Raw genomic sequence first — 21183 nt, 5'->3', positions numbered from 1 at the left:
TCCCGAGATAGCGAATCGGATCTTCGCCAAATAGGGTCAACCCTGTTGCGATCTCTTTGCCTCTCCCTCGAACACAAAATCTTCAGAAAGCCAGTCGGTTGGGGAGCAGGATAATCCTCATTGCCCCATTTTGGCCTCGTCAAACCTGGTTCCCTTACCTTTGGTCTCATCTCGTGAATCCTCCTTGGATTCTGGATCCCCATCCGGATCTAATATTCCACCCCCTAGATCTCCCAGTCCCAAACCTGGACAACCTCAAGCACACGACTTGGCTTCTCCAGTTCCACACGTAGCTAGGACTTCCGGTATCTCTTCCCCATTTAAAACCATTCTAGTAGCTGCGCACAAGCCGCCTTCTAGAAAGATCTATAGCAGCAAATGGAAACGTTTCTCCATTTGGGTGGAACGCAAAAATTTGGATCCTTTTACAGCTCCTCTGCTCACTGTATTAGACTTTCTGTTAGGACTGTTTCATCAAGGAGCTAGTTCCTCCACAGTCAAGGTCCAACTAGCAGCTATCTGTCATTATCACGTTGGAAATGAATTGGGCCCTTTGATCACCACGAAATTGTGTAAGACCTTTTTGAAGGGCACTTTTTTGCTCAGACCCTCAGTGAAGGAGGTGGTCCCTCCTTGGGATTTAACGTTGGTGCTTCAGGCCTTGACAGCTCCCCATTTTGAGCCTGCAGCCTCCATAGATCTTAAATTCTTATCATGGAAAACGGCCTTTCTTGTCGCTATCACCTCGGCTCGAAGGGTCTCTGAACTACAGGCCCTATGTGTAAAACCTCCTTACTTAACCTTTCAGAAGGATAGAGTTTACCTCAGGACCAATCCCTCCTTTCTTACCAAGGTTGCCTCTGAGTCAAATATTAAACAGTCCATCAACTTGCCGGTCTTTTTTCCTAACTATCATAACAAAGGGGAATACAAATTACATTCATTGGATGTGCATAGACAACTTCGCTTCGACATCCACAGGACATCTGGTCATAGGAAATCCGACCAGTTGTTCGTCTCCTTTGCCAAATTTAACTTGGGTAAACCTGTATCAAAAGTCGCACTCTCTAGATGGATTTCACAATGCATCCTATTAGCATACAACAGTTCGGGCAGGCCCGCACCTCAAGGAGTCCATGCCCACTCTACTCGATCTATGTCTACCTCTGCGGCTTTCAAAGCTAGAGTTTCTTTGGATGATATTTGCTCAGCAGCCACTTGGGCTTCATCTCATACTTTTATCAATCACTACAAATTGGACATTATCTCCAGAGGGAGAGCATCCTTTGGCTCTGCAGTGCTCCGGAACATCCTTCCATAAAGGCCGCCCAAGGTTCAGGTAGCTGGGGACTCTGTCCCAAAGGTTGCTGCACAAATGAAGTTAACTACTTCAGATTAAGAAGTTATGTACTCACCATAACATTCCATCTGAGTAGGTAAACTTCATTTGTCAGCAACCATCTCTCCCTCCTGCCCCCTCACTTGCAAATGTTATCCTGGGATTAGTCATTGCTAGCAGTTTTCTGCTGCTGGGCAAACTTGATCTGAGGTCAGTCAGGGTTGGCAGGGGATTATGGGTAGGGGAGGAACTTGGAGCTCGGATCTAAAGTTGTTGAAAACTGCCGGCTCGGATCCGATTCCCAAAGGTTGCTGACAAATGAAGTTTACCTACTCAGATGGAACGTTATGGTGAGTACATAACTTCTTATTTTCTTTCTTTATAACAGCTGTTATTCAGTCCAGTTTTACATAAATTGTTCAATTCCTGCCTTTTCTTAAACCTCACTCCTCGTCCTCCTGAACATTATTCTGCATGTATTGTTCCCACAAACTCCATTTATTTCTATGTAATTTGCTCTTTCCCTTTACTAAAGATCCCACTTCCACTTCTTTTATGTATTTAACAATATTTAATACTTCAAATGCAATTAGTTTAGATTTTGATTTCCATTTTCTAGTAATTGATTTTTTGGCTGCCAAAAGAGTTAAACTTAATAAAGCCTTGCAATGTCTAGGCAGTTCAGATCCTTTGCCCCAGCACAAAAAAGTGATTTTCTTAGTTACAACCATTTGTTCCCTCAGTAGTCCTGACAGAGTACTCTCTAGGGAATTTTTAAAATCTACCAACTATTTACCCAACCAAAAAACATGTTCACACATACTTCTTTGTTCCCCATCACACCTCCAAAATTAGCTTTCTACCTGATGAGAAATCCTTTGAAGTTGGCTTGGGGTATAAAAATACCTAACCCAACACTTCCAAGTAAAAATCATGATTTCTAGTTGTTACTGATTTTTTTGTGGGACAGCAGCCTTCTTTTAAATATTTGTACTGGTGTGTTGTGTGTTGTTGGTCTGACTATTTTTTTCCCTAGGAAAAAAATCGGTGACCTGTCACCTAGGGTTTCGCTATTTTCGGATTTTGCTCTATATTTGTTGGCGAAACGGGATTCGCTGTAAAGTTTGTATTCTTCATTCTGACACAGCTTTTTATTTTTTATTTTTCATTTTGTTTTTGAGTTATCTGCTTACTGCTACTTTGTGGAGTGGCCATTTTGGCAATATAATATAGACCTGTTGAAAAAAAATTACATTTGCCTGTCTTCAGCAAGTGGGGTTGTTTTTATATTACTGCCAACTTAATTTTATTGAGGTTTTGTTATTTATAGTTTTATATTTATTTATTATAGTTGGTGGTGCTGCGGTAGCATTGTCGCCTCCCAGCAAGACATTGTCCTGTTCGATTCTCAGCTAGAGCGTCTTCTGTGGAGACATGTGTGAATGGGTGTACCTTAGTTGAAGGTTGTGCATTATCGCCGGCAACTCAGCACGTAAAAATCAACTGCCAATCATTAACGGACCGGAGTTCCGCTGTGGCAACCCCTAACCGGGAAAAGCCGAAAGACACAACAACAACAACTGAACAATTTACAATTGTCTTAAATTATGTATAGGAGTTAAGCAGTGATTTTCAGCAGTGACCTACATTTTGGTCTTCTGTTTGAGTTTGTTGATGAATTTAGTTTGCCTTGTATGGAGTTCAGCAGAGTGGGAGAGGTATACAAGAAACAGTTCCCTCCAGGAGAAATGTTTTATAGTTGTTGATTTTAAATCACTGCCTGTTGGAGAAATGAATAATATGAGCAGTAGCAAGCAGCTGCATATGTGGGTATAGAATGTAGCAACTTGTGTTCTTCTTAGGAAAGGTAGGATAGCTTGATGGAGATTGGGACAAAAGCTGCTTGGAGCGCAGAATAATTTCTATGTCTTAGCTTCCTATGTTGACTGCTAACTGTATCTCTTCTACATGATGGTCTTGCTGCTGGTGTCTAAAGTTCTTTATTCCTCATTTACAAATTGGATAAGTTGAAGGAGACTGGCACAATAAAATGTAGTTTTAGGGGAGTAGGCAGGAAGAGGAGAATTCAGTAAGAGAAAGGAAATAATTGTGTGACTTGATTAATTAGAAACAGTAATCACAGTATGGGGAAGTTGCAGTTGTACAGCAGAATACACCTGGATTTTAAATTGCTTCACAAATTTATAAAATTTTTGCTTGCTTTTATTCTAGTCTGAAATAGGATTTGGAAAACTGGAAACGTACATCAAACTGGGCAAACTTGGTGAGGTAAGTAATTTATTTATTAGCTTTTACCTGTTGATGTGTGTTGTCTAGATATTTTCTGGGTTTGATATAATTAAAATGGCATTCTTTGACAGTACAGAAGACCAAGAATTAGCTGCTCATACATTAATGTCCTGTATTATTTGAAAGGTTTTTACATCATTAAAACCATTTCGACCAGCAAGCATCACTGTGTATGCAAATGCTTTGCTTTACTTTTATGTCCAAAAAGAAAGTTATATAGTTTTGTCTGTGGTCTCATAAGTTCTTTTTAGTTTGACCCATGTTTTACCTGCAGGAAGATGGTCTTTGTAGTAACATACTCTTACACAGCTTACTTAACATTACAAGCTAAACTTTGTAGCCCAGGTTAATTCTTGCATCTGATTTCTTTGTGCAAATTTGGGTAAATTGGAAATGTTGAAGATAATGTAGTAATTTTTACGAGGAGAATCTGAATCTTTGGAAAGATATATAGAAAGCCATTAAAGAATGAAAACATGCATTTGTAGAACTAAGGTTTACCAAGTTCTAGCGTGGCTGAATGTTTTAACAGTACTTTTCACAGTGTAATGTGGTACGAAAGGTTTTAAATGAGCTGGTAGAGGAACATAAGCTTTTGCTTACTTATTGATGATCTGTTTTTGATGGCACCTCTTTCCAGAGTTAAGTACAGTTCTTGATATTACTTTTTTTTTTCATTCTGTATACAGGAATGCAGTTTAACACTAAATGTAACTTCCCATTGCTGGTTAGCTGATATACACAAATATAACTTAATATGGTAATAACCAATGATGTAGGTGTGGTATATTACTATAATATACCACACCACGGAGTTGGTTATTGCTAATATACAATGATATTATTTGAGAAAAAAGCTTACTTTTGAGAAAAAAGTTACTTACTTTTCTTAAATAATGCCCTTGTATAATAGTGTGGTGCTGCTCTTCTGCATTTTTCCTGTATCCTGGGGCTTTTTTGATGTACTGAGCATGCGTATGGGACTTTCATTTCCATGCTTGCGCAGTAAATCAGTGCTGTGTAAAGGAAGCAATGGAGAAAGGAAGATCTCTGTTGCTTTTTTTGTTTTGTTTTTAATTTAAAAAAAAATGAGAGACTTTCAGTTTACGAGAGAGAGGGGAGAGAGACATCTCCGTTGCTTATTTTAAAACTGTCTCGCTATGTTAAACCCATTTAACATAGCGAAAACAGTAAAAAAAAATGCAACGGAGATCTTGCTTTCTCCGTTGCTTTTGCCCACAGCTGTGATGTACTGCGCAGGCGCGCAGTGCATCAGAACAGCCGCGGATGCCAGACATCTGCGGAAGGGCAGTAAACAGGCATTATACTATGCCATTATTTAAGAAAAGTAATAGTTTCTTTTCTTAAATAATGTCATATAATAGCAATAACCACTTCTGGGTGTGGGTAATGCTGTATTCCACGGTTGGCTTTGTTTGGTCCTCGGGCCGCCTCGGGACCAAACCACGCCAACCGTGGGTAAATCCAGCATTACCCACACCCAGGCGTGGGTTATTGCTATATAAGACCAGTTTTGACTAATGAAGAAAGATTTTAAAATTATGACTAGATGCAATGATACTGCCTGTATAAGGAGGAATGCACTTGTGACAGGTCAGCTGCTTCTCTTCATAGCCTTTGAGTCTCTTTAGAGACTCATATGGCTTGCCAAAGCATCTTTGCACTGAAGTGTTGATGGCCTTTGCCTACAAATTGTAAAAAATCAAAAGTAACAAACTTTAATAAGGAATTATGTAGGGTTTCATCCCTCAACAAAAAGCAGACATTAAAACTGTATTTCGTATACCAGCCTTTCCACAGTCCCAATTCTTAGAGTTATAAGTCTATTTGTTCAGAAAAGTTTCTGTTTTTACCTTGTGTATTACCAGGCTCATAGTTGTAGATGGAACCAAGTGTGATTACTAAATATTTGCAAATGTTTGAAAAAGAAAGTGGTGAAGAAATTATGGAACCCAATAAAAACAGGAGTAGCTGAGTTTTGCTGTAAATTGCACTTGATTGAAAAGTTGAAGTTATGGAACTGTTGCAGGTTGTAGCTAGAAATGTATGTCACAGAAATCATTGCTACAGAAAAACATACAAATACTTAACACATGTGAAATTTGTAAATTATGCTGCCATTGAACCTGTAGTTATTTAGTTTCAGCACATAAACATCCCTAAGTGCTAGCACCATGGCAACTAGATAGCAGCCTAGCTTGGAAAAGGAATACACAGTGCACCATTTTTAGTTATTTTTGCTGCTGTATAAGAAATAGTATTTCTGCTGTGGTTTTGCCAGTGTTTAAGTCACTTTTTGGCTGAGGTTGTTTAACAGCAGTATTGCAAATGACTGTGTTCACCTTCATTGGATTTAATAAGTGGTGTGCCTTGAGAATGTCATAGATGATTGTCAGACTGCTTCTGAAGTGTTCCTTTGGCAATGTTTTGCATTAGGGAGGAGCACAGTATTTGTGTCGTCGTGTTGCTGTTTTTAACAGAAAGACTTTAGAAGAGTTAGTCAGTTGTTTTTTGCTACTCTTGACTGTTTTGGAAAAAAAAGAAAAAGTTAATTTTCAAACAGAAGAACCAAAGATGCTCTCAAATTAAAAGGAGAAGTAAAAGGAGTCTTTCATGTGTGGTCATATGCATTTATTTCAGGTAGGCAGGATAGACAGACTACAATGGCCCTTCTTCCATGACCGTGTTTGTTTTATTACAGGTAAGTGGGATGGACCATTAGTGAATTTTCAGCAGTGATCTGTTATAGAAACACATTAAAATGCATCAAATACAAAGTGATTTACATCGCAGGCAACAGTCAAAAACTTTTTTTGGTTAATTTTTCAGAACAAATACTGGGACATCTAAAATCTAGCAATTAGTACGTAGTAAAGAATTACAGAAAAATGGACGTTTTTCTTATCAAACAGGAAGACCTTTATTTTGGAAGAAAATGTTTTAGAAGGCTTAAGACTATTGGATGGAAGGGAAACTAAGTTAAACATTTTAGGGCCATATGTTGAAAAAGCAAATCTAGTGCTTTTAAGGGATTCTCTGTGGAGCTCAGGTGATTGAGAGAAAGAAATGGAAGATTGTAAAGGTCTTGAGCAGTCTCCAATTTTACCTTAAGGTGGAGAGGAAGACAGTATGCTTCTCCTAAACAGGAATACAAACCTCAGTCCCCCACCCCATCATTATATCATTTCAGGCTGCACAACCACCTGTTCTTTTTCTATTTTATTTTCAGTTCATCTAAAATTTCTGTATGGCTTCTTTATAGGTTCATAGATATAGTAGGCTAACAACCACCAGGGTCTTTATAGGTCTAGCCATGCAATTCAACCCAGTTGTGTCCCTATGTATCATGGGTGTTTATTAGGAGGGGGTATTTAAGTTAGGAAGTTTCTAAAGGTTATTAGTAGAATGTTATTTGGGAATAGTTGCTGTCTGCCTCTGTGTATCAGATACATGGGGAGCCAGAGCTGGGATGTCTTCTTGATTTCCCATCTGTTGATCAAGGTTACCCTTAAATAGGTTAAGTTTAGGGACGGGCTGTACTTCACATGGTTGGAGATCATGTTCCAGAGCATGGGGTTCTCTAACACACATATCTGTCTCATGTAGTAAGCAAAATTTAAATCCTTGGATGTAGTAGTTCTGATGCTGTTTGTTTTATGGAGGTGGATCCGGCTATGACTTTTATACCAGGCATAGATTGCCTGTCACTAACCTGTTGGAAACAGAGTATAGAGAGACTGCTTTTAAGATGATCCATATAGGACAGTGTGTTTATATGTTGGATTTTCCAGGTAAGGAACCTTTGTGGTTGTTCCATATGTTGCATATATTTGGTCAGGTACATGCCGGGGGGGGGCGCATTATACTCGGTGATGGATCTGATAAAGGCCATATAAAGTAGCACTGACTTCCTTCGACCTGGTGCCATGCCCTTACTTATAAGTTGGGTGACGCAGAATGATTTTCTTACTACCCTGGCCACATATTATGAAAGGCCAGGTTACTGTCTACATATGTTCCCAGATCCCTGACTAATGGGTCAACTCTTAGGTGCATCTTATCGATGGAGTAATTAACATGGGTGCTAATTAACCTGGGTGTCTGTTTTCCCAACAGGCACTATAATGCATTTCTTAGCATTGAGTTTTAATCTGTGACTTTGACACCAGTCATTTTTCTGTGTTAGACTGTCTTATGAAATGTTTGTGTCATGGGGAGAGTCTATGATACCACTTCATTGTCTCCTTCACTTTATTCATGATTTAGCCTCTGTTTTCAAGGGCTATTGCTGTTCCTTATTGCTATTTCAGAGCCCATTTATTTATCCTTTGCACCCACCAGCAACCTTAAGGGTTTGCCTATTTTTCTTCTTCTTCTTTCTCCCACTATCTTAATACTCCTTTTGCTTCCTTTATGTTTGGTGGAGCTTCCTTTTTCCATTTTTTGTTAAAGCCTTTTTACTTGCTGCCATTAGTTTTCCTATTTCTTTCTTTAGCACAACTGGTATTCCCTTCTCATATCCAAATATAAACAGTTTTCTTGTTAACTTCTTTGCTTCTGGCCATCTTTTCTTTCACCAGCATATACAGTTCTTCTGTGAACAGCTGTAGTTGTTCACATTCCTGAAGGCAAGGCTGCATGTCCTTCTCCCCCTGCCATACCTTCGGCACTTGGCTGGGACTCCCTGGAACATTTTTGCTAGTCTTGTTGTAGTATTAGAAATACCTATGCAAGCATTCACAAGCAGAAATTCTGAATATTCTAGCTTTATATACATACCTAGAGAGTAACAGCATCTCTACCCACTCTCCTCACCTGGAGTTCTCTCTCCCACCAGTGTATTTTCTTTTGCATCCTTTTTTATTGTTCTCCATTATCCGTTTCATACTTATGCTCCACATACCTTTGTGACTATTCCCCATCCTTTTTCCTTACATTTCCTGAATTATCTTGGGTTTATCTGTGCATTTTATTATTTGTCTTTCAAAACTCTTCATCTGGGCTCTTAACCCCTAACTCTTTTCTATCTTCCAGGTTATAGTCCAATTTAATTTCTTCCCATTCTTTTATTTTCATTTTACTTGAAATCAGTTTCTAATTTTCTGTTTTTCCTCTTCATCTCCATGCGACTACATCTGTATGTTCATCATATTGATCATTGCGGCAGTAGTCTTAGCTATGTGGTTTTATATCATGCTAAGGATACAACAACCAGCCAGCTTCCAAAGCTTCAGGGTACCTTCCACATGCCCAAACTGTCAAGCAGCTTGAGCTGAGCTGACTAAAAGGCAAGGTCTGATATTGTTAATCTTCTTTCCATTCATCACTAATGGGTTCGGTTCCTAGCCCTCAGAACAGAGTCGGCCTATTACCAAGCTCGCACTAGCCAAAAAAACTCTTGAGCTAAGTTTCTACCCAGAATGCCCTGCTCCCTGTTATCTCAGATCTCGTTTGCCATGTAGCCGTAAAGCAGCATTTCAGCCGAGATCTCAGCTAAGTGAAATCTTTTTTGATATTGTGTAAAAGATTTTGGATATCTTCATATTTTACTAAACCTTTAGTATTACTAGTGTCCTTTTTTCATTCTAACTGTATTCTTTCTGCTCTACCCATTGTTTCCATTGGTAATCTTAAGTACCATTGTTGGTATGGCCTTTTCCCTTACCCTTGTGGTATTTCTTCAGTACCATAGCTGGTATTGTCTTCTCTTGCTTAACCTGTTAGCTTTTATCTCTATTCAGGTGTTTCCCTTTCTTGTCTTCATGCAGTGTGTTGTTTATTTGGTGTTTTTCTGTTGATTTTCTTGTGATTTTTTGAATGGCATGACTTCATTATTGTTGGACTATACAGTTAGTCGTGGTGTTCTTTTTCTATTAAGGTATCAGATAGAGGAGCTAGGAGTGAATACACTCGAGCATCTACATTTATGGTAAGTGTAAACAACTGTACTATGTTCTTTGTGTTTCACTGTTGCAGTCATTACATTTGGGTAGAATCCCAAAGCTATGGATGGGAGGATGGAACTAGATAGCATTAGGAATGGCTATAACGCCCTGCAAAACTGCAGTGGCAAAGCCTGCCCTGGATTTGGAGAAGAGAGGTAAATGATAATGCTTTGTGAAGGTATGAACAGAGCTCCAAGTAGCAGCTTCTAGAGTGTCTTTGGTTGGAACTCCCCTGAGAAAGGCTGCTGAAGTAGAGGCAGCCCTGGTGGAATATGACCTGATTTCCTTGGGCACAGGTTTACCATGGTGCAAGTAGCAGAAACGAATGCAGTGGCTTATCCACTTAGAAATAGTCTTCTTTGATATAGCCTTCCCCTCTGATCCTGAAGTAAATGCCACCAGTAGTTGCTCAGACTTTCTAAGAGGTTTGGTCCTGTTTAAGTAGAATCTTATTTGTTTGTGTACGTCCAATAGAGGATAGGGGATTAGAGGAAGCAGTAGCATACTTTAACAACAAATTCCTTGAGATCCTTGATTTGCATGCACCTGTTCGTTCATAGAGAACAAAGGCAAAAACTGTGCCATGGCTTTCTAAAGAGTCTAAACTCAAAATTACCCATGGGCTTTATGGCGTTCTTCTAAAGACCCCGAAGATCACATTAAATGCAGGCAATCCAGGAACGAAACTAAAAAATCCATTTTACAAGACAAAAAACAACACTACTGTAATTTACAGACAGTAAATCAAAATAACCCTCAGAAGTTTTGGGCAGGTTTAAATAATCTACTACATCCTGGACAAACTTCAACCCCAATCCCTGCTGCTACTGTTGATAAAACCCCTGAAGATGTTTCTGACAGTTTTAACCAATTCTTTACTGAGACAATTCAAGCCCTAGCTAGCCAACTACCTCCAAGCTCCCCAGGTCCTGAAAGTACCACCCCTAGAAACCTACGCACATTCAGCTTCCGACCAGTCGCCACTTCCCTTATCCATACCTTGATCAAAAAATTAAAACCTACTACACTTTCTGCTGATCAACTCCTTGCCGAGTACCTACAAAAATCAGCTGATGCTATTGCTAATCAATTGAACCATAGTAGAAGCTAAAATTCCCACCATCTGGAAAATATCCTATGTAATCCCACTTCACAAATGAGGCATCTCTGCTGAATTCTCCAATTATAGGCCAATAGCTATACTCTTTCCACTTGCAAAGATTATGGAAAAATTTATTCATAGATAACTCATGCACCACCTAATCCAGAATCACCTTATGGCAGACACTCAGTATGGCTTCCGTCCTCATCACAGCACTACTTCAGCCCTCCTAGCCTTTACCAACACCATAAACCATAATCGCAACAATAATTATATATCCTCAGCCCTCTTCTTGGATCTTTCCAAGGCATTCAGTATGGTTGATCATCAACTTTTAATCCACACCCTGCAAACATTCTGTCTAGATACTAGAGCCCTTCAATGGTTTCAATCCTACCTGAATGGTCGACAGCAGGCTGTCCTCTGGCAGAACAAACTCTCTTATCTTCTACATAATACCCTTGGAGTACCACAAGGCTCTATACTAGGGCCCTTGCTGTGCTCCATCTTCATTATCAACCTTTATACTGTCATCCCAAAAGTCAGCTGTATCCAATATGCTGATGACTCTACTCTGATTTGCTCGGCCACATCTCCAATAGAGTTATGGTCAGCCACCCAGACCACCTTTAATACAATAGAAAACTGGCTTTCTGAATGTCGTCTGATCCTACATCCCAGAAAACTAAAATGCTGTTATTTTCACCAAGATGTAGGTCTACCGCTTTCACCTTTACCATAAATTCAAGTGATGGCACAATAATCTCCCCAGACCCCTCTACAAAACTATTAGGTGTCATCATAGATAATAATCTAAAATTCGACCTACATGTTAACCAAATTATCAAAGCCATCAATAAAAAACTAGGGTCACTTTACAGAATAAAAGCCTTCCTAACCCCTCCAGCTAAAATTGCCATAGCTCGCTCTCACCTTCTTTCAACCCTTCTGTATGCATCCCCTCTACTCTCGAATTTAAACAAAACTGTCCTTAACAAACTCTCAATTTACTACAACCACATTGCCAGGTTTGCCACTGGGCTGCATTTTAGGACACATCATTGCAGCAATCTAAATCAGCTTGGGTGGCTTGAACTACCCAGCCTAATCCAGTATAGCCAACTGATTATGGCCTATAAAATCCTGTATAATCCAGACAATACTCCTGCACTTAAAAATATTATCACCCCCTATAACAATCCTAGACCGCTTCGATCCTCTAACAAACTACTAATTCAGATTAGCAAAATTAATAACACAGCCGGTGACTTTCTCTTTGCAAACTCTGTAAGTAGACCTTGGAACTCTCTTCCAGCTGATATTACCTTACTTTCTACCTTAGGTCAATTTAAAACTAGACTCAAACAACATTTGGCACTTAACTGGCTATGTCAATGTATCAAGCCTGGCTTAACTCTCTCTAGAATTTGTAAAAATCTGTTAACCAGTCTACTGTGTAATTTAATTTAATCCTGACTTACGCTTGGGATTAACTCTAACCTGTGGAACTTGTTTAACTTGCTTACTTATGTAATCACTGTAAATAGTCTGTCTGTAATATGTAATGCTGTGTCTGTTTACCCTTGGTGCTTTTCTCCTCGGGCCTCCGCTGAAAATGGACATGCATCCAGTCAGACTATCCCGGTCAACAAATGTAAAATAAAATAAAAATAAATAAGAAGACTACATTTGGCTTTAAGCATTGTACCTCTTGTAAGGGAGGTTACCTAATAGTGACTCGCGTGGTGACTGTGTCTACTGTTTGGAAGTTGCCCACCTTTCTGTGCAGCCTCCATGTGATATTTGTCAAAGTTTCAGCCAATGCACTCTTAATGAGCGCAAAAAAAAAACTTATTCTGAATGGTTACTCAAGTCTCCCTTCTCAATTTCTGCAATGGAAGTCTGAAACCCTCCTTCTAAGGACAAAAAGAGATCCCATTCTGTTCCTTCTTCACCATTGGGTGATCAGAGCAAACCTGGGAAATCTAAGGTCCCCAAGTTATTGTCAGAGCATAAATCTGCCTCTTCGGCTCCAACTTCCTCTGCTCCAACCGTCTCAAAACCTTCAATACCAACACATGTTTTGGCACATGCCCTGCCTCCGGCACCAATAATTTATCTTACTATGCCTCTTTTGACTTCGGCACCTTTAGCTACTTCGGCTCAGGGCACACCTTCGACTTCAACTTCAGTTTCGATTTTGGAATGGACCGTTTTGGCTTTGAGTGACACTTCGGCACCGAGCGTTGTACCAACCTCACTGGATCTGACCCCTTTGCTTCCGGTCTCTAAACTAGAGACTCTGGTGATGGCAGACATTGCACCATGGACCCGATACTCTCCCTCCATAGACCTGTTTCTGGGCCAAGCATATAGCCCATTTCTCGAATGTCCTGTCTCCCCATCTGGAGTATCCACTAGATCCACCAGGAGCCTTCCAGAACACGGCGTGGTGCGTCTTGTGGACCAGCTGTTGGTAGCCAGTGGGATTCCCCTCATTTTCTAAAACCCATCCACCTGCTGGACTTGGGTTGCCTTATCTACGGACTCCATCTTACACTCCTCATTAGACTGTCTCGGTTCTGAAGCCCTCTGCTCCGACATCCTTCTTGGAACCCATCACCTCAGCACCTACAGTGCACCTCACTCCAGCTCTGAGTTTGTCCCTTTGGTCTTTGGTTCCCGCCGAACCGATCCTTCCTCAATCTCGGGATTGGGAGATGGGCGCGTTAGTCCGGGGTACGGTGCCAACTTTCTCCTCTGTTCCCTCCTCGGCGCTGATGGCTGCATCTGCACCGATCCTGCTTAAGGCTCTGCCCGTGGGGGTGGGTCCATTGGAGCGGGGTGTGATTCTGGTCCCGAGGTTGTCTTGCTTGGTTCCAGGCTCCCATCCCTCTTTCGGCGGGCCTGCCTTCCACGTGATGGAGAGGGCTCTTGCTTCTGGTAACGCTGCTTTGATGTTGGAACCCTAGTTTTCGCCCCCTGAGCTGCAGTTATCCCAGACCACCCCCCCAAGACACTGGGCAGAGAATCCGCAGGGCACCCCTTTTCAAGGTACCCACTCTTCAGAGTCCTTCTCAGCAACCCCCACTGAGGAGCCCCCTTGAAAGAAGATGTGCAAGAGGAAGCACGTGGACTCACCTAAGGGAGTCCTTAACAGAGGACACAGATTACGATGATGGTGAAGGGGTTCCCACTGTCACCTCCTGATGATGTCTCCTTTGGGGGCATCCTTGAGATGTTAAAGCAGAGAGGTGACTGGAAGCCCTCCAACCCTTTGTCTGAGGAGTTCGTGTTCCTGCAGGCTTTTTGTGCCCAGCCGCCTACCTCTTGGGTGACCCCGTCTGCCAAAGAGCTCATCCAGCTCGTCGTGCAGCGTACATGGAAGAAACCTGATTCCATTGAGGCGATCCCCTGGAGACCAGACAAAATTCTGTCCTTTCCTGTTGAGAATCTGCACTGGTCCAAAGGGTTACCAGTTGATGCTATAGTGGTGGCGGTGGCCACGAAAAAGGACTTGGCTGAGGAAAATCCTGCTGTCCACCCACCCAGCAGGGAGTCCCGGGCGGTGGGCAGACTTGGGAAGCATGTTTTTCGCATCAGGGACTTTTGCTATATGGTCCCTGAATTATTTGGCACACTATGAGGCTCCAGAGGAACTTGATCTCCAAACTCTCTGGGACACTTGCAGGACAGTTGTCTGATGTGGTCAGGGACAAAGTGGCCTCCCAGCTAGCTACCCTGGGGTGGCTAGAGCAGTGAGTTTGGGCATTGTTATGCGACGCCATGCCTGGATGCGCATCTGTGACCTCGCGGACCTCTACAAGTCTTCCTTTCTGAATGCTCCCATTGAAGCTTCATCCCTCTTTGGCTCCAAAGTGAAGGACATGCTAGCCAGGTGCGAGCAAGATGGAAAAACCCTATCTGCCGTAGGCCTATGGTTTTCCAACCCTCAACGTACCTTTTCCAGGAATCAGAGGAGTGGGAAATTGACCCTGAGATTTCTTATGTTACCTTTCCGTGCCCCACAAAGTGATGATACTTCTAGAGGGAGAGGGGGGGTAACAATTCTGCCTGTAACTAATCCAACTATAGCTGTATATGAAAAATCAGTTACTAAACTCGTTAGGGGGCAGAAAAGTTAAATCCAATTTATCTGATGAAGAAATAGAGACATTAACAAATATGAGGAATGATAAAACAATTTGTTTAATGAAACCAGACAAAGGGGGAGGCATAGTGATATATGACAACATGGCCTATGCTTCCAAAATGTATGATATTCTGCATTCCACTGGTAATTATGAGATTATTTCTGTAAATGAAATGAATTTGGCTTACAGAAGAATTAATACGCATATAGAGGAATTCCTGATAGACAAATGTATCACCTTGGATGCATATAATTTTTTGAAAGTGGATTATCTGGTGGCAGCATCATTGGTAGGAATTCCTAAAATTCACAAAAATTTGGACAACCCGCCCTTTAGATCAATAATTTCTGGAAGCAGATCTAAGACTTTCCCTTAGGGGTAGCTATAGACACTATGTTGAAATCTATTTACAGCAAAATCTCCCATCTAGTTAAGGATTCATGGGGATTTTTGAAACATTTCCCTATTCATCTTTACAACGATGATTTGCTATTTGTTACCATTGACGTCATCAATCTATTCTCATATATACCAAAAGATGAAGGCTTAGAAGCCTTTGCAAATAGTGTTAGAAAGTTTGCTGACCTGGATTGGGACAAAGTATGCCTTATAATAGACATGATGAGTATAGTTTTGGAGCACAATTACATCTTCTATGAAGGTGAATTCTTCCGGCAAACCAAGGGTGTAGTACAAACTGATAGGCAAGATGTTACAGCAAGGAATTATAGCAGAGCCTGTGTACTTGAATATGGACCCTACACGTTCAAAATCAAACAAATACTGAATAGGAACTGGAATATAATTCTTGCTGACAATAATGTAGTTAATATAGTTGGACATCACCCTTGTTTTATAAACAAAATGGGACCAAATATTAAGAGATATTTGGAAATGGGCCCTATGCATAAAAACCTTTCTTTGAAACACACTAACAAATGTGGCAACTGCAACTGGTGTCACACTATAAATTTGAATGATGGGGTGAGATTAGACAATATCAACAGATCTAATATTAAGTTTAGACACGGGAACTGTAGATCTAAATTATTAGTATATCTAGCTTTATGTGGTATTTGTTCGGCTTTCTATATTGGAAAGACCGAAAGGCAGTTAAACAAGCGTATCTATGATCATATGTATTGTATTAAAAAGAGAGATGAAAAAAACGCTTTATACAGACATTTTAAATTGTCAGGAGACAATCATTATTTTTTTATTTGCTATACTGGACACCATTAAGTTGGACCCAAGAGGGGGAGATTATAAAGGATATTTATCTTTTAAGGAATTGTGGTGGCAATTGTTCACTGATGCTTCTAGCCCCCCAGGGTTGAACAATTTTATTTCTATTAAGCCGTTGCTCAGTATGCTTGATTAACAGCATGTTTTTATTTAAGCTACTAGTAGCTAATAAGTGTTGGGATCTTGTTATGATTTATTTTATTATTTATGTTTTTTATTTTCTATTTATTATTCAGATACACGTTAGTTACAATTTTATGAGCTGTAGCTTTAAATTTGGCTACATTTTTTGGCGCCAAAGAATCAATTTAAACTGCAACTGTTTCATTCACTGAACTTAGTTCTGATGAAGCCTGTATTGGCAACGGGTGAAAGCGCTTAACTATCAGTATGTTGTTAGTTGTTTTCTACTGATGTCTTCAATAACTGCTGGATTATTTTAAATGTTATTTTTGAACTGTCATTGAACATCGGACAGGTTTGGAGTTTCGGCATCTCATGACAACATAGCGGTTGGCGTAAGCTTCTTTTGTTTGTTGGTTCAGTTTTTGTGCGAACGCCATATATTGATCTTATTTACCCGTAGTTGGGTGCAGAATATTATCACCAGAGGATACACCATTCCCCTTTCTTGTCAGCCAATATTTCTAAGAAAACTTCCCAACATTCCACCCAGTCAAAGGGAAGAAACGGCTTCAGAGGTTATAAAGCTGTCTCAAAAAAAAAGTCATCCAGCCAGTCCCACCAGACCAGTGTGGATCCAAATTTTACTCAAGATTCTTTTTGGTGCCAAAAAAGACAGGGGACTGGAGACCCATTTTGGATCTCAGCAACTTAAATAAGTCTGTCACCCACACCAAATTCCAGATGGTCACATTTCAGTCCATTCTTCCCTTTTTAAGAGAAGGCGATTGGATGTGCTCTATAGATCTCCAGGATGCATATTACCACATCAAAATGGACAAGCGCTCTAGGAGTCTCCTTCGCTTCCAGCTAGGAGCCAGTCATTACCAATTCCGTGCCCTGCCATTCGGTCTCTCTACAGCCCCCAGAGTGTTCATGAAATGCATGCCAGTGGTAACAGCTCACTTGAGACTAAAAGGATTCTGGGTGTTTCCATGTCTAGACGACTGGCTCCTTTCCGCACCCACCAAGCATCTAACTACACTACAACATACTCTCTCTCTGGCAAAATTGTTGGGAATAACGATACATTGGGAGAAATCGAATCTTATCCCTACACAACAAATAGAGTTCATTGGAGCAGTGTTCAATACTCGGTCCTGTCTGGTATCATTGCCTCTTCACAAACTCCATTGATTCAGGCTTCAGATCTGAGTGATTCTTTCTCAGACATCAGCCTCTGCAAGAGAAGTTCTCCAAGCTCTAGGTTCTATGGCTACATCAATTCCAATAGTGCCTCTAGCAAAGCTACATATGCAAATTCTACAATGGCTCCTTCTGTGTCAGTGGTTCCCAATCTGTCATCCCCTGGACTACAAGATTCGAATAACCAACTCCTGCAAGCAGGACCTGCTTTGGTGGATGAAGCCAGACGTAGATCTTTGGAACTGCCCATTTTTACCCTCCCAGCCCACAGCCATTGTGACCACGGATGCTTCCCTGATTGCGTGGGAGGCCATTTTCAGGAAAAGATTGTCCAAGGCACATGGTCCACCTCAAAGCCCCACCTGCATATCAATGTCCTAGAACCGAGAGCCGTGCTGTTAGCATTGCAGGAATTCCAATTCCATGTGGCTCTCCCATTCGGGACAACTGCAGTCCAATCAGACAATATGTCAGTGGTCTGGTACATAAACAATCAAGGAGGAACCAACTCCTACCCCCTTTGTCAAGAAGCCATGAGAATTTGGCAGTGGGCGATAGCTTCCAACCACTTTCTGATAGTAGCGCATATCCCGGGGAGCTCCAATGTGATTGCAGACAAACTAAGCAGATGCATCCTCATGCTCCACGAGTGGTCCCTCAACCCCGAGGTGGCTTCTGTAATTTCAGCCACTGGGGCCAGCCTTGCTGCTATCTTTTCGCCTCCCCATCAAACACCAAGTGCAGCAGCTACTTCGCCCTACTTCCCCCAGAGGGGGAGTCACCGAGGGGAGCTTTGATCCACTACTGGCCCACGGGACTTCTTTTCACCTGTCCTCCCAGTCTTCTGATCCCACAATTTCTAAAGAGAGCTCTTTTGTTGAGATGCAAGGTGATCCTCATAGCCCTGTTCTGGCCTCCTTGACAAGTTTGGTTCCCCTTTCCTGGGCCTCACCTAATATTCCCGCCATGGATTCTAGACCACCGGATCTGATCACTCACCCCCAAGGGTTGAGTCACCCGAACCTGTCCACTCTCAAGCTGACAGCTTGGTTTCTCCATTTCCGCTAGTCCGTCAGGCAAGCTAATCTCTCCTCACCTGTTCGAGACATCATTCTGGCCTCTCACAAACCATCAACCAGAGGACTATTTCAGGATAAATGGAAAAGGTTTTCCTTTTGGTCTAAGGATAACTGCTAGACCCATACTCTGCTCTAATTACTGCAGTGCTTCAATACCTGGCTACGTTTTTTGATAATGAGGCCACTGCCTGTACAGTATGAGTACATCTAGCGTCAATTTCCACAGTGGTATAGATGGCATCCCTCTTATCTCTTTACGCCTCTGCAAGACTTTCCTCAAAGGCACCTCTCATCTCAGGCCTCCTCTCAGACAGCCCGTAGAACCATAGAACCTCACTTTAGTCCTCCTGTCTCGAGACTGTGTTATTTCTAAACATTACAGTCAATGTTTTCTGTCAGTTTAAAAGTAGTCTAAACTTGTTGAAAGCTTATTTTACGTGGAGAAATTGTTCTTATTTTCCCTTTGTGGGGATGACATAGTGTTATAAAAGTGTTTACAAAAAAAAAAAAAAAACTTGTGGACTGGTAACTTTACTAGCAATTGTTGCTTATCTTCCTTGGGAAACAAGAATTAGTTTCAGCTTGGCCATGGAACAGACTACCAGTTCTTTGTCGGTCCTTCTTCTAGGCGTAAATTATTTGCTACCATAGCAGGGTGGCAGTTTGCCTCAGCCACAAGTAGGTGACTCTGCTCTGGCCATTTGTTGTACCTCAGACCACTCATCTTTTACCTTGGATCCATCTGGTGTAGCACCTACTAATACTGTGGACAGGGCGTTAGCCCACCTCCTCTGTGGCTGTTGGAGTCCCGTTACTGTGGAAGGGAGAGTCGCTCTTGTCAGTTCTGGAAGAGGGAATAGAGAGGGTTTCCCTGTTGTGTCAGAATGCTGTGTTCATTCCTGATGAAGCAGCTGTTTGCCATTAGTAACAGAGTTGGCCCCATTTTTTCTGTCAAAAGGAAACAGAAAACCAAGCATGTAACTCCTCCTCTTCAGATTTCTTTAGATAGGAGTAATTTACTGTGTCTGGCTCACAGTTTAATTCAGGCTATTGCTGCTCCTTGTAAACTAGTTCCTGGTAAAAGAAGAAGGGATCCCCCTTTTTCTGAAGAGATTCAAGATTCTGAATCTGAACAGGAAGATGCATTTTTTTTCCTCAGCTTTCTGATTCAAACTTAGAGGAAAGCTCAGTGTTTGATTTTCCTTGTGGAGGTTTCACTTTCTCTGAGACTATGGCTAGAATGTGCCAGTGTTTTCAGAGGAAGAAAACTGGGGTTTCCCAGTCCCTTGGAAAATACTGAGTTGTTACAAAAGGATTTCCCAAAACCCACACCCATTTTTCCTGTTCTGTTGGCTTTAAAGGATGTGTGTCACTGCCTGCACATTTTAGTCAGCTACTACCAAAAAGGCAGATAAGATGTTAAAGGTTCCTCATTCCAAACCTGACCCAGAAGCTATAGCTTTTGTTGATCTCGCTGCTAAGCACTTAGTTAATTCCAATTCTCCGACAAGGATGGAAACATTTTGGTAGGTGTGGGGAAAAAAGTGTATACTTCTACAACTTTGATTTTCAAAATTTTGAATTGTATGGCTGCATAAAACCTTCCAGATGATGATGAAAATGCGAATTTAAATACTTCCTTAGACAGAGATTATGTTTGGCCCCTCTGCTGCAGAGGTGTTCAAAAAGTGTGATAAAAGGGGCAAGCTGATCCAGGCCTCCTTTTCCAAATGTCCAAGGAATTTTCTATCTCCTCAATTAATTTTGGCAAAAACAGTTTAAACATTCTCAACAAATTCAGATAGACAGAAGAACATTTAAGAAGAAATGACAAGGGGTTCCAAAGAGAAGTCACAAGCATCCCAAAACTGAGGACAGTCTACCGGGTATCGATGGCTGTTCAAAAGACCTTGTGAACCCCTTCCATCCTGTCCCCTTTTTTCCTTCCAAAAAGTCTGAATCTCCATTTTTCTGTTTGGCAACAGTGTGTGGCAGACAAATGAGTTCTGCAAATCACTCATCAAGGTTACAAATGACAGAGGGAAGAAATTCCTCCTTTCTAGGGCTTATTCCAAGGGGGTCTTCCAAGATTTGACCTATCTGTGGGGAGTTCCTCAAGTAGATCTTTTTACCTCCTATTTAAATAGTCAACTTGCACGATTCTGTTCCAGGACTCTGAAAGAAGGCCTGGAAGACGGATGCTTTTTTTTTTGTCTTTTCTTTTGACAGGAATGTTTCTGTATACTTTTCAACCCTTTCCAGAACTGTCCAGCATACTTCTGAAGATGCAGAAGGAATACCCCAAGATCATTGTGGTGATTCCGTTATAGACTGAGCAGCCATGTTTCTCCCTTCTTTCAGAAATGGCAAGGGACAATTGCAACAAGATTTCTTCACAGACTGGATCTACCCACACAAGAACAGGGGTGTTTGATACACTGAGATGTCAATCATGGATGAGAGGGTCTTAATTCCTTTTAGGCACCTATTTATTGAGGACATGCAGTAGGTACTAATGGAGACAAGAAAGCCTGCTAATAGAAAGTCATATATATATATATATATATATATATATATATGAAAATGGAAAAGGTTTTCTAGTTGGTGCCAACAACAACATAACCAGTACCAATTCAGGGCTAGTTGTTCTCTGGTTTTA

The 21183-nt window shown here is 41.2% G+C and overlaps 1 protein-coding gene across 1 annotated transcript in view; it reads left to right on the top strand.

Moving 5' to 3' along the window:
- Positions 1-21183, top strand: part of CDK17 (cyclin dependent kinase 17) — a 1919677-nt gene that overhangs the window by 1251194 nt on the left and 647300 nt on the right. Inside the window, exon 7 of the mRNA XM_044087623.1 lies at positions 3572-3628. Within this exon, the coding sequence (XP_043943558.1) occupies positions 3572-3628 (57 nt within the window). The remainder of the gene's footprint in view (positions 1-3571; positions 3629-21183) is intronic.

This window comes from Protopterus annectens, chromosome 11.part0 (assembly GCF_019279795.1).
Source record: "Protopterus annectens isolate FY-2018-M chromosome 11.part0, PAN1.0, whole genome shotgun sequence".
NCBI lineage: Eukaryota > Metazoa > Chordata > Ceratodontiformes > Protopteridae > Protopterus > Protopterus annectens.
Note: the sequence above shows the minus strand (reverse complement) of the source record. Positions and strands in the feature narration are given on the sequence as shown.